This window comes from Ursus maritimus, unplaced genomic scaffold (assembly GCF_017311325.1).
Source record: "Ursus maritimus isolate PB19 unplaced genomic scaffold, ASM1731132v1 scaffold_8, whole genome shotgun sequence".
Taxonomy (NCBI): domain Eukaryota; kingdom Metazoa; phylum Chordata; class Mammalia; order Carnivora; family Ursidae; genus Ursus; species Ursus maritimus.
In genome coordinates, this window is record NW_024426996.1 from 75,066,584 (window position 1) to 75,079,601 (window position 13,018).

At 45.6% G+C, this 13,018-nt stretch overlaps 1 protein-coding gene across 1 annotated transcript in view; it reads left to right on the forward strand.

Annotated features, from left to right (window-relative positions):
- Positions 1-13,018, forward strand: part of CLNK (cytokine dependent hematopoietic cell linker) — a 154,509-nt gene that overhangs the window by 13,254 nt on the left and 128,237 nt on the right. Inside the window, exon 2 of the mRNA XM_040625287.1 lies at positions 34-86. Within this exon, the coding sequence (XP_040481221.1) occupies positions 76-86 (11 nt within the window). The 5' untranslated portion in view covers positions 34-75. The remainder of the gene's footprint in view (positions 1-33; positions 87-13,018) is intronic.

Here is a 13,018-nt window from a genome sequence, read left to right on the forward strand (position 1 = left end):
GCTCAGTAACGAGTTTACTTTTTGTCTCCACAGGCTGAATTGAAGATCCCTCTTATTTGCGGGGAGCCAAGAACTATGAACAGAGAGTAAGTACTGCGACGTCACCGTGAGTCCCAATCTCCCCTCTCCTGGTGGAGGAAGGACTGGTGCCAATACGCCCCCGTAGGAAGGGCATTGCCCGTTTCAGCGCCGAGCTGGAGAGGCTGGGGTCGGGGTCAGGGGTGTGTGTTCGTGTTCACTGAGCCTCTTGCCCAGAGTGCCAGCGTTTTCTGTGGCCAGGTCACTTGTTCTTACCCAGCCTGGATGTGTGGCCGGGACAGGGACGAGATAGCCCGGCACCAGCATGCCAGAAGGGCACCCCGAAATACCACCCATCGTGTCACAGCCCAGGGCGTGAAGGTAGAACCATAGGAACCGTGGCGGCCATGCTTGTTCCCACAGCAGAGAACTTGGAGCCCAACTGTCTCTTTGTGGAGCACCCCCAGGGGTGATGTGGTCGGTGTGGGGTGTCCTAATGTGCCCCTGGGTCTACAAAAAATCCATCCTGTTCCTGAGGTCTATGACTATAATAAATAGAAAAAAAACTAGCAGGCCCCCAAGTCGTGAGAAATACTTATAATGAAAATGCACACCAAAAAACCTTTAAACTGAGAAAATTTGGTGTACTAATTTTTAAATCAACCCACTTTGCTTATTTTGCCAACGGGAAAGGTAACGCTCTTATTCTCACTGCCATTGTGTGAGACAGAGCATGCGTTTCCGTCAGGCAGACCTAGTGTAAATCCCTTGTCGTGCCCCATCATTTTATAGCTGTATGATCTTGGGGAAGTTACCTGACCTTCCCTCCAGAAAGCAGGGTCTGGCCTGGGGAAGGAGGACTGCCTGGTTTCTGGGTGGATTCCTGGTCTTGGAGGGAGCCTGGGGGACACCCCAGGGTAACCACGTGATGCCTGGGTCTCCCAGGTGGGTGCCGGAGGCAGGGCTGGTGTCCAGAGCGACACACAGGCAGCAGGTCCAGCATCACAGCTGTCCCAGACACCCACAGGTTTTGGGGGGTGGGAGTGCGACCCCACACACAGCCGGGGCCAGGCCTGTGGGATGCAGAAGCTGGGGCTGCTGCTTTTCTTCTTGCCGTGGAAGTGCAGTGGGAGCTTCCTGGCACACAGGTCACAGGTGGGCTCCGCGTCTGGCTCCGAATCTAGCGTATGGAGCATCTCCTCCGTGCGAGGTGCTAGGGCTCCCTTCTCTTCTTTGATCCTCCGGCGGCGAGTGGGGCCAGATGGCCCGCACCACAACCTTCTCTGAGCATCAGCTTCCTGGTCTCAGCGGCTCCTCTGAGACAGCACAGAAAGTGGGGATGGAGCCAGGCCTGGGATTTGAGTCTGTCTGACCAAATCCAGCGTCCCTTCTGTTGGTCCCAGCTCTGCGGGAACCTGAGGAAGGCAGGAGCTGGGCAGGCGAGGCCAGGGTAGGTCAGAGAGCTTGCTGAGCCAGGGTCGCATGACAAAGAGGATGAATTATAACCGGTGATGAAGGTGGCAGACAGCAGCTTCATCGTAAGATAAATAAATAGTCCGTGGCGGTGGAATGAATAGCGAGGCAGGTGCTTCTGCTTCCCACCAACCTGGGTGCCTTAACACAGCCAAAAATGTACTCCTTCACAGGTCAGGGGGGGCTAGGAGTCCAAAATCAAGGTGTGGGCAGGCCTCTGCTCACTGCAAACCCTCAAGGGAACATCCCTTCTTACCACCACCACCACCACCACCACCACCCCGTCCCCAGCTTCTGGGGGCCCCAGGTGCTCCTCGCTTGTGCCTACATCACTCCTCGGTCTGTCTCCACCCTCCACTGGCCTTTTTCTCTGTGTGTATGCCTTCTCTTCCTCTGCCTGTTTCAGACCACCCTCGTCTCTCTCTTATAAGGACATTTGTCATTGGGTTTAGGGTCCCCCTAGATAATCTAGGATGACTTCACCTCAAAACCCTTAACTTAATTACATCTGCAAAGACCCTTCTTCCTCATAAGGTCATGTTCACAAGTGCCCAGGATTTGGGCATGGAAATATTTTAGGGCTGCCACTCAACCCACTAGGGCAAGCTTTATGTTCAGACCCATCCCCTTCTTTGCAGGGCACTGTGGGGTTACTGTGACAATCTCAGCAGCATTTGCTATGAGTTTCCAGCTGGTTTTGTGGTTGAGAGCCCCTGCCCTGCATCCCTGCCTCTCTTCCTCCCTGTGCTTCCACCCTATGCCAGCAGTCTCCTCCATCAAGAAAAGAGGTGTCTCACCTTCAGGAGGACTTTAGGTAGCTTTGATTTTTAGCCAGACAGTCGGCCTCTGGGCAATTGCCATCTCATCAAGCTTCCAAAAGGTGGCTTTAAGAGTTCAGCATTAAATTCGTGCAGGAAAGGAAGCTCCCAGAGGACAGCCGAATCATCATAACTTCATAAACATGCCTTTTCTCCTCTTAGGATGCTGAATTGGAATCTGTATTTTCACAAGTTCCCCAGTAGATTTCTAGCCACATTAAAGTTGAGACTCACCTGACTAGAACAGTGGCCCCCAGAGCTCTCTGCCTCCTGGCACACTCGAGAAGCAGCTACAATATTCACCAAGATAGGACCCAGAGAAGGCAGTCACATAAGGGATGTTGCGTGAGCATGGTTTGGAAATTTACGACCCTCCTTCCATAGATGCGTGCGTGCGCGCACACACACACACACACACACACACACACACACAGGTTTGATCCTACTGTGCCTTGGGGGAGCACTCCTTCCTCTGTGAAAATCATTAACCCAGTTAATTCAGCGCAGTAGATTTTTTTATAATAATTTTTTATTATGTTATGTTAGTCACCATACTTACGTCCTTAGTGTTTTTTTTTTTTTTGGTTCTTTTTTAAGATTTTTTGAATTTATTTGACAGAGAGAGAGACAGCCAGTGAGAGAGAGAACACAAGCAGGGGGAGTGGGAGAGGGAGAAGCAGGCTCCCAGCGTGGGAGCCTGATGTGGGGCTTGATCCCAGGACCCCGGGATCACACCCTGAGCCAAAGGCAGACGCTTAACGACTGAGCCACCCAGGCGCCCCTACATCCTTAGTTTTCGATGTAGTGTTCCATGATTCGTTATTTGCATGTAACACCCAGTGCTCCATGCAATACGTGCCCTCCTTACTACCCATCACTGGCCTATCCCAACCTGACTGAGCAATAGGACCGTCAAGGGGGCTCTGATTGAAAAGCAGTTTCAGCGTCCTTCCCAGACCAAAGGAATCGGAATGCCTGCACACTGACTTGACTTACGATGCTCAACTCAGTCTCATCTTAGCTAGGGTTGCAAAATACGGCTGCAAGAGGTCTCACTGCTCTGCAACCTGGAATTCCTTGTGAGTTTTTTAAACTGGAATTCTAATTGACCTTTGTAACTACAGCTAATGCCTTACTATCTCCCAAGGGGACTTTTGCAATGAATGAATGAAGACACATGAAAGGACAATACAGAGACAAACTACACATTGACGCAGACATGTATATACACAATACAAGTACGAGCACAAGTAGTTCCCTATAAATGTGTTAATTCAGTCAAAAGCATTTACTGAGTATACACTGTGCTGGGCGCCTCCCTTATGAAGCTGAGAAAGATCTAGTTCCTGCCCTCAAACAGCATTAGCTGTATGTTGGACAGATCTCTTTAGTCTTACGCAGCAAGAGATGGGAAAGCACCATCAATGCTAAGGACTGTGGATGTCATGGCTCTAAATCGCTTCTGAAATTAGCAGGCTATTTCATATTTCCTCTCCCTGCAACAAAGCTTTCAGCTTCCCGAGCAATCAAAGTACCTAAAGCCCCGCTCCCTGGAGCACATCGGTGCTCTTAGAGTAGACAGACCTACTTCCTCCATCGGGGCTGGATGAAGGGGTCTTAGGGTTTGGCTCCAGGATCTCTTCATCATTCTGAACAGAACGGATAAGAACCTTGGTGCTACAGCTCTGAGTGTTTTGAAAGAGATGGAGATCATGAGAGTGATTGCTTCTGGGCCCTTCTAGTCAGCGAACGCCCTGCCCTGGCCAGGCTGCTTCGGGCTCTCAGGAGGGAGACACACTCACGCATCCCAGACTGGAGACTGATGGGGGCACGCGCCCCTGTAGTGCCCACTTTGAAACGTGCTGAAAAGGTGTGACAGCCAACTAGCTTTGTTCATTGTTAAAATTACTCACAGTCCTCATGGAAATTTTAGAAAATATACAAAAGTACAAAGAAGAAAACAAAAGTCACCATTGATCTTAGCATCCAAAAATAAACACTATTTTGCTGCAGGATTCTGAAGTCATTTTTCTGTATCCTTACGTAACATTTTGAAATTTCAGCAAACCTACTTTTATTTATTTTTATTTTTTTATAATAACATTTTTTATTATGTTAGTCACCATACAGTACATCCCTGGTTTCTGATGTAAAGTTCGATGATTCATTACTTGCGTATAACACCCAGTGCACCATGCAATATGTGCCCTCCTTACTACCCATCACCAGCCTATCCCATTCCCCACCCCCTCCCCTCTGAAGCCCTCAGTTTGTTTCCCAGAGTCCATAGTCTCTCATGGTTCATTCCCCCTTTTGTTCACTCATTTATGGAACATAAGAAGCAGGAAGATCTGTAGGAGAAGAAAGGGAAGAAGAAGGGGGGGGGAGTAAACAGAAAACCTACTTTTAAAACTTCTACTGTTTTCATTCATTCAATAATACCATTTTTTTGTTATGAGCATGGTCTTCTTCAAAATCAGTGTTTTAAATCTAGTGCTTAAAGAAGGCTCACAATCCTTTATCCATAATTCCAAAGCCAAAGCCTCCAAAATACTGAAAACCCTCAGTAACTAATTTGGCAGCAAAACTTGACCTACAATAAAATGAAGTTATGTGTGTTCTTCATTTATCCCTCTTATTGTGAATATATCTGCATGTTTCACAGCAGAAATATTAGTATGTTTCATGACCAGGCGATTCTCCAAAACTTACAGGTGAAATTACTAGCATCAGTACATGTACAATATTACTTTCCTAAAATCCAAAATATTCTGAATCCCTAGCCCTAAGGAATTTGGATAAGGAATGGCGGGCGTGTATTTTATCCAGTGGTTTATTTTATCCTGACCTTGATGTTGGACATTTCGGTTGTTACCCATAAAGTTTTATGAGGCAGTTTTATTGCCAAGATTAAACTTTATACTCTAGGAGTATTAGAGAAGGCTGTGTCGCTATGGTCCCTAGCATGCAGTGCTGTGTGTCCTATCCCATGTAAAACAAATCGCGACAGTCTATTATTAAACAGGGACACAGGTTCAATCGAATTATCTGACAACTTACTATTCCTTCTCTTGCTTCAAGAAACTTGACTTTCACATTCGTTTATTTGGGCAAGAGTTAATGATAAACAAAGGAAACCAGTAAAATAGTTTGAGAGCTAGAGAGAGTCTTACAGGTATGGACTTTAAGCTGCCACCCACGGCTGTCACCCCGGACTTGAGAGTCTTCTTGAATACGCACTACCTTCTGAGGCAGTGAGCTTAAAAATTGGAAGAAGTTTCCTCATTGTATTGACACCAACAAAGCCAACTTCAAGGCAGTGTTATTCGTTGACCCTGTACATTTCGCTAAGCAGACAACAGTGCTCTTCTGCGATACTTTCCCCTCTAAGTGCACAGCCTGGTGGTGCGAAAGGAAGGGTAAAGAGATAAACAGCGCTACAAACCAGGAGTGTCTCCGGGCCGGCACACCACTAGCCATTTGCACGGGGATCTGTGCCACACCGTGCATCTCCTTAGCACGAAACCCCACTCCCACGTCACCGCTTAAGACTGCCAGCCGGGGTAACAGGTTTCAAAATTCAGAGTCAGCTAAAGCCACATGTCTTGGATTCCAAAACCCATGATCATTGCGCCGTATTGAACTGCTTCACGATGATTAAGAATATCATCTCTTCGTATTTCTCATCAGGGACACATCCCCAAACTGAACGACTCTTTTGCTTAATAGAGGCATATTTTCTCTTTGAAAACTTGCATGATAAAAGCCACTCAGTTGCTGGGTGGGGATGGAGATCAGCTCCTCTCAAAAGAGCCCAGCTCCTCTCAAAAGAGCCCAGCTCAGTGTCTGGTACACAGGAGATGGCCAATAAATGATATTTCCCTCCGTATGTATGCATGATAAAACTCCCTGTAAACTCCAGGTCATTATTTTCCACCATGGTATATGTGAACAACCCCTGTCTTCGACCTCAGGGAACAACTTCGTTTTGATTTGCAGGAATTCATAAGTGTAAATCCCACTGAATCTTGGGGAAAAGAGAAGCCGCGATTTTGGCATCCTGAGATCAGAGTCTTGCACCCAGCAGAGTCGTCAGTGTGGCTGCCTTCCTAGTTCCCCAGAAGTAATTATGAACCCGCTCTCGGGCCAACCAGGCCCATCCGCTGGTGCGATCAGAGCCGCATCGCCAGCATTCAGCTTCGTGGTTGGCTGGTAATTAAAAAGCTGCCAGCTGTGAGAAGCAGCTGAGATCCAGGGCGAGCGTTGGCCAGAGGTCGCCGAATCGGCCTGTGGTTCCCACGCAGGAGCAGCAGGGGCAGCTGTCCCTGAGACTCTTGGAGATGCGTGGGGATGCGCCAATGCAGGATTTCAAGATAGCCTTCTTTCCCTCTTAACGGCAAAATCGCCAGCCAGTGAAGGAACTACTTGACTCAACTCACCTGCCACCACTCAGGAAACTTCCAGCTGACCAAACTTAGTCTTCTGCTGACCAGCCACAAGGTTGGACTTTTCATGCTTATGCCCTTTATTTTTTTTATATTTTATTTATTTATCTGACAAATTGAGAGAGAGAGACAGCCAGTGAGAGAGGGAACACAAGCAGGGGGAGTGGGAGAGGAAGAAGCAGGCTTCCAGCGGAGGAGCCTGATGTGGGGCTCGATCCCAGAATGCCAGGATCACGCCCTGAGCCAAAGGCAGACGCTTAACGACTTAGCCACCCAGGCGCCCCTGCTTATGCCCTTTAAAAACATCACAAAGAATAGAGAAGGCTGCGACTTCTTTTAATATTGAGTTTACTGCTGTCATACAAGGAATGTACATTTGTTGTAGAAAATTTAAAAATGCAAAGACATACATACAAAGAAAAAAATACCATAATAGAACTACTGAAAAGTGGCCAACATTATGGGCCTTTTTTAAGGCTTTCTTATAAAACAATGCATTCTGTTTTGTGTTTTAATGTTACTATACCGTAACTATTTTCCAATGTTACTGAAGTTATTTCCATAGCATTACAATCTTCCATAATTCAGACAAGTCATATTTTATATTCTCCCACTGCTAGAAAACAGCACACCTCATGAACTGATTTGACAAGTTCTATGAATACCCCCATGTCTTAAGATACTGTGTTTTATTACCCGGCAATAAGCAAAACCAGCCACCCTGGGATGTCCCATGAGCCAGGCCAGTGTGTGGAGAACCTGACCCACAGTGACAGTTTATAATAACCGCATAGTATTTGAATGTGTAAACGTGCAGAGAAATTGAAAGTAAGGTCCAGCATTTCTGGTTGGGTCCTCCACGAAGTCCAAATCACTAGTCACCCCCTTGTCCTAGTTTGCATATACCCAAACTTTCCCCACCAATAAGACACAGGAAGAGAGGGAAATGGATTCATGAAAACCTTTGGTCATGTTCAAATGCACCAGAAACCAAAAACCTGAAAAACTTTTCAAAAGTCATGCATGGACATGATTTGGGGCCCAAATCAGGAAGTCCTAGAAAAAGGTACTCATTTAGAAAGAGCAAAAGGAATTTCCCAGACGCCTGGCTGCCTGGAATTTCAGAATTCCTGGTAAAGAGAAACCAGGTCGCAAACAAAAGCAGAGGCCAAATATTGAGTAGAAAAGTAGCCGGGCCTCCTATGTGGTTCTGTTCTCACTTTCTAGTCTTCCCCATTACTTTTTTCAGAGGGAGGGGATATATTTTTTAAGATACATATTTTAAGAGCTTAAAAATTATTCTGTTGAGTTAGTCGAAGAAGGGAAGTATTAAAGTCAAACGTTTATTTAGCCGTCACAATGAGGACGTCAAATACTTCCGTGATTAAGAGAGTGGGCTCTGGAGTGATCTACTGGGATTATCAGCTCTGCCACTTACGGGCTGTGACATTTAAGGCAATTAATGAGACTCTCTGAGCCTTGTTTCTTTAATCTGTTAAATGGGAGTAGTAGCTATCTCAAAGTGTAGTTGAGAAGGTTAAGTGACTTAATAGATGCAGTATGGGGGCACCTGGGTGGTAACTGGCTCAGTCAGTTAAGCGTCTCCCTTCGGCTCAGGTCGTGATCTCAGGGTCCTGGGATCGAGCCCCACGTCGGGCTCCCTGCTCAGCAGGGAGTCTGCTTCTCCCTCTCTCTCTGCCTCTCCCCTGCTGCTTGTGCTCTCTCTCATTCTCGCAGATAAATAAAAGAATCTTTAAAATATATATATATATGAAATACATATATGTACGCAGTATGTTTAGCACCGTGTCTGGCACAGAGTGTGCACTCCGCTGGTGTTGTAGCCGATCGTATTTCATCAACATGGCCACGTGCGCTGGTGCAATGTGACCTGGATACTTCCCATTCGGGAGTGAATCTTTTCTCCACCTTCTCTAACTTGTGTGGGCCTGTGACAGCACTGACCAATGGACTAGGACAGTAGGGACACTGTGCCACGTCTGGGAAGAGGCCTCAACAGCCAGGCAGCTCTGCTTCCTGCCTTTGGAAGCTGGCTTCCACTGGCCACATGCTCCGACCGCCACGCCGTGAGAAGTATGAGCCATGTGGGAGAAGCCCGCAGGGAGAGACAGGGGGGCTGAAGTGCACGGACACCAGACGCGAGAGTCGGAAGGCCATCTCGGGCATTCAGCCTGGTCCAGCTCTGAGATAGTCGTCTGAACGCAACAGCGTGACAGAGCCGCAGAGGATCCCTCCCAGCTGAGAGTCAAGAGAGATAAAAATAAATGCTCGTTTCTAAGCCACTGCTTTGGAGTGATGAGTTATGTAACAATAGATGTCTAGAATAGATGTTGTCTCCTATTTTTATGATCACAATTATTACTTCGTGCAAGACCCTTTGCTGTTGAATATTCAGGATGTAATTTAGAGATTCCAATGACTTGATATCCCACCTTAAAGAACACCCATTCCAGATGAGAATGGCAATAAATAACTAATAGTGGGTGAGCAGAATGCTAATAAGGGCTTCTTTGCCCCAAGTGTGTGCAAAGTACTAAAGGGACATGGGAGTGATCCTCTCTGGGAGCAGATCCTGGGGAAAGGGTGCAGCGTTGGTAGAAGACACATCCTCACAGGGAAGGCGACAGTTGAGCTGAGCTTGGGGCTCATGGGATGTCACTGAGCAGCAAACGGAAGAGGGAGCAGGGATGGACTAGCTACCACAGCTGGAAAAACTCTACAAGGGTTTGATGCAAAGGGGTAACATTACATCAACTGATAATTTGAATTTTGCTCCTTAAAAACTGATTCTAAGTAATTGGAGAGAGAATTTCTTGCCTGCTTATGATGGATGGTAGAATTCTACTCCCCAAGTGTCTTTACTGGCAGGGAAAAGAAGGAGCCACAATTTGTAATCAGGAGGAGGATAAAGGCCTGGGTTGGAATTGCAGCATCTAAAAACTCCGTGTTGATGGGCTGAATTTTGCTGCCCCGCGATGTTGCCGTTTGGACAGGCTGCAATTAGAGGCATTTGTGCTGCTATCTGTTGCCATTGTTGTTTGTTTGAACAAAAATTCTTTGAATAATGAAAATTCTTTTTTTTTTTAAAGATTTTATTTATTTATTCGACAGAGATAGAGACAGCCAGCGAGAGAGGGAACACAAGCAGGGGAAGTGGGAGAGGAAGAAGCAGGCTCATAGCGGAGGAGCCTGACGTGGGGCTTGATCCCATAACACCAGGATCACGCCCTGAACCGAAGGCAGACGCTTAACCGCTGTGCCACCCAGGCGCCCCTGAATAATGAAAATTCTACATCCAGAGCCGCTTCTGCGGACTTTTCTGAGGATTCCATCAAAAATCGAAGAAACGTTATGAGGAAGAAACACAAGAACTTCCTCTGCCATCGTTGGCAAGGTCGCATTTTCTTCCTTTAGTTTCTTCAATTCCTTTAAATATTGATTAGAAATAAAACAGTAGTCATGAGATATGAGTCAGGTATAAAGAGCAATAGAACAACTTTGTTTTTTAAAATTACCACTGCTTTTGAAGTTTCATCCACTTTTCTGGGATCACAAATCCCCACCCCCTCAGGGAACAACTGTCCTGAATTCTGTGTTCATCCTTCACTTGCTTTTATTTTTCATTTTATATCATTAAAAATAATTTGTTTGGTTTTGCTTCGTTTTGAACCTTTGGCCCCCCAAAAAATCATACCACCGGGTATATTTTGGGCCCAGACTACATGGTTTTGTGACAGCTGCTTCCTCCCGTTATGGGCTGTGAGCTCTTAAGCAAGTTAGTAAATGTCCCTGTGCCTACTTTCTCAACTGCAAAACTGAAATAATAATAGTACCCACTTCTCAGGAAGAGGGGCTTGTTTGTGTAAGACATTGGAAGTGGTGCCTGGAACACATAGTGTGGGCTCCATTAAGTACTAGCTATTACCCCACAATCTGTTTTATGACTGCCCCAATTTACATTCCAAAGATAATCCATGCTGTCGTGCATAGCCCTAAATCCCTTGATTTCATGGCTGTATACTATTTCCTTATGTGCATAAAATACGATTTAATCATCCACTGTCGAGTCACTAGACATTGGGTTGTTCTCCAGATTCGGCTTACACCAGTGCTGCTGAGAACATTCTAGTTTGTTGGAGCATATATTCTAGCCTGCGGGCACCTATTCTAGAGTTATCTGTATATAAGGGCATATTCTCAGGATTAAAAGAGCTGGGGCACCGAGGAAGCCTACCTTCAACTTTACTAGACCAAGTCAGTTTCCGAAGTCGCCAGGCCGTTGTACCCTCCCACGTGTGTGTAAGCGACCCAGCTGCTTTAGAACCTCATCCACCGTCCACACTGGCAACTTTCAGTTCGACCCAGATTGGGGGTGATTTTAATTTACCTTTGTCGATGACAGATGCGGTTAAGCATCTTTTCAAATACTTGTTAGCAAGGCACCTGGGTGGCCCAGTCAGTCAGGTGTCCGGCTCTTGATCGTGGCTCAGGTCGTGATCCCAGGGTCCTGGGATCAAGCCCCACATCGGGCTCTGTGCTCAGCGGGGAGTCTGCCTGAGGACTGTCTCCCTCTGCCTCTGCCCCTCCCCCCACTCGTTTGCGCACTCACTCTCTCTCAAATAAATTAATCTTTTTTAAAAACCCAGATATTTGTTAGCTATTGTTTTGGTCCTGTGCATACAGTACTTGCTTAAATCTTTTCCCACCTTTCTATCAGACATTTTGCCTTTTTCATGTTGATTGGTATGAGTTATTTATTTACTCTGTACGTTTTCTCCAGTTTGGGACTTAAGTTTTCATTCCTCTTGGATGTTCTCTTTCAGTGACCATGACTTTGAAGCAGTGGAGGAGACCAAACTTTTCGTTGTGATTTCTTGAGTTTGTCTATTGTTTAAAGAAACGTTCCTTCATTGAGTTTGCTTCCTCTATTGAATTCTAAACATCACAAAATTTGCCTTTCTCTTGGGGCCTTTCATCAGCCTGCAGTTGGTTAATCTGTGTATGATATGAAGTAAGGGGGATCAATTTTTTTCACTCAGGTGCACAATTCGTTCGGTACCACATATGAGAAAGTCAACCCCTTCCACACCGATCCACAGTGTCAGCTCTGTCATGCACAGCTGGACCTTTTTCTGGGTTTCCCCTTCTCGTGTCATGATTAAAGTATCTACCCCAGGTCAGTTACGCAAGTCTTAATTAGTATAACTTTATAGTAATTCATGATATCTCAAAATTTATGTCCCCCATGTGAACTTCATCAATGAGGTTGGCTCTTAAATGTTTATTTTTTAACCTAAACGTTAGGATCAGCTTGTCAATACACACACACACACACACACACACACACACACACACACCTTTTGGTATTTGGATTGGAATTACATTGAATCTATAGATAACTTTGAAGAGAAACAGCATCTTTATGACACTGAGTTTCCAGATCGTGAATATATTATGTGTCTCCAAAGAGACAATGTTTTATGATTTTCTTCCCAAAAGACTGTAATTTACCATCTTTTGAGAGATTTGTTTTAGGACATTTCACATATCTTAATATTATAAATGTTGAAGATATCAAAATTGCTGGGGAGCCTCGGTGGCGAAGTCAGTTAAGTGACCAACTCTTGGTTTCAGCTCAGGTCATGATCTCAGGGTCGTGCGATCGAGCCCCTTGTTGGGCTCTGCACTCAGTGGGGAGTCTACTTGAGATTTGCTCTCCCTCTGCCTCCTACCAACCCCCCATGCACTTACTCTCTCTCTCCCTCTCAAAAAAATAATAAATCAAGATATCAAATTCCATGTTCTTGTGTTTGTCATTGGCAATATATTTTTAGAGGTGATATCTATACAGCTGGCCTGCTCATGCTTTATAATTCTATTTGTTGGTTTATTCTTTAGGGCTTGCTATGTAGATGACGATATCATCTGCAAATAATTGAATTTTATTTCTTCCTTTTCGTTTTTTATGCTTTTTTATTCTTGCCTCACCACACTGGTTAGAACCTCCAAAACAAGGCCAAATTAGAGTAGTGACAGGGAGCACCCTTGTTCTTAATCTTCAAGGGAATACTTTCAAAGCTTCAGCACAAAGCACGAGAGTTTGTTTCCAGATTTCGGTAGGCGTCAAATACCAGGTGAAAGAGACTAGGTTGCCAGGAATCTGTTTATTTTTATTACAAATAAATATTAAATTTAATAATTTATTTGTTGTGATGATTATGTATATTTTCCCTTCCCCTTCTG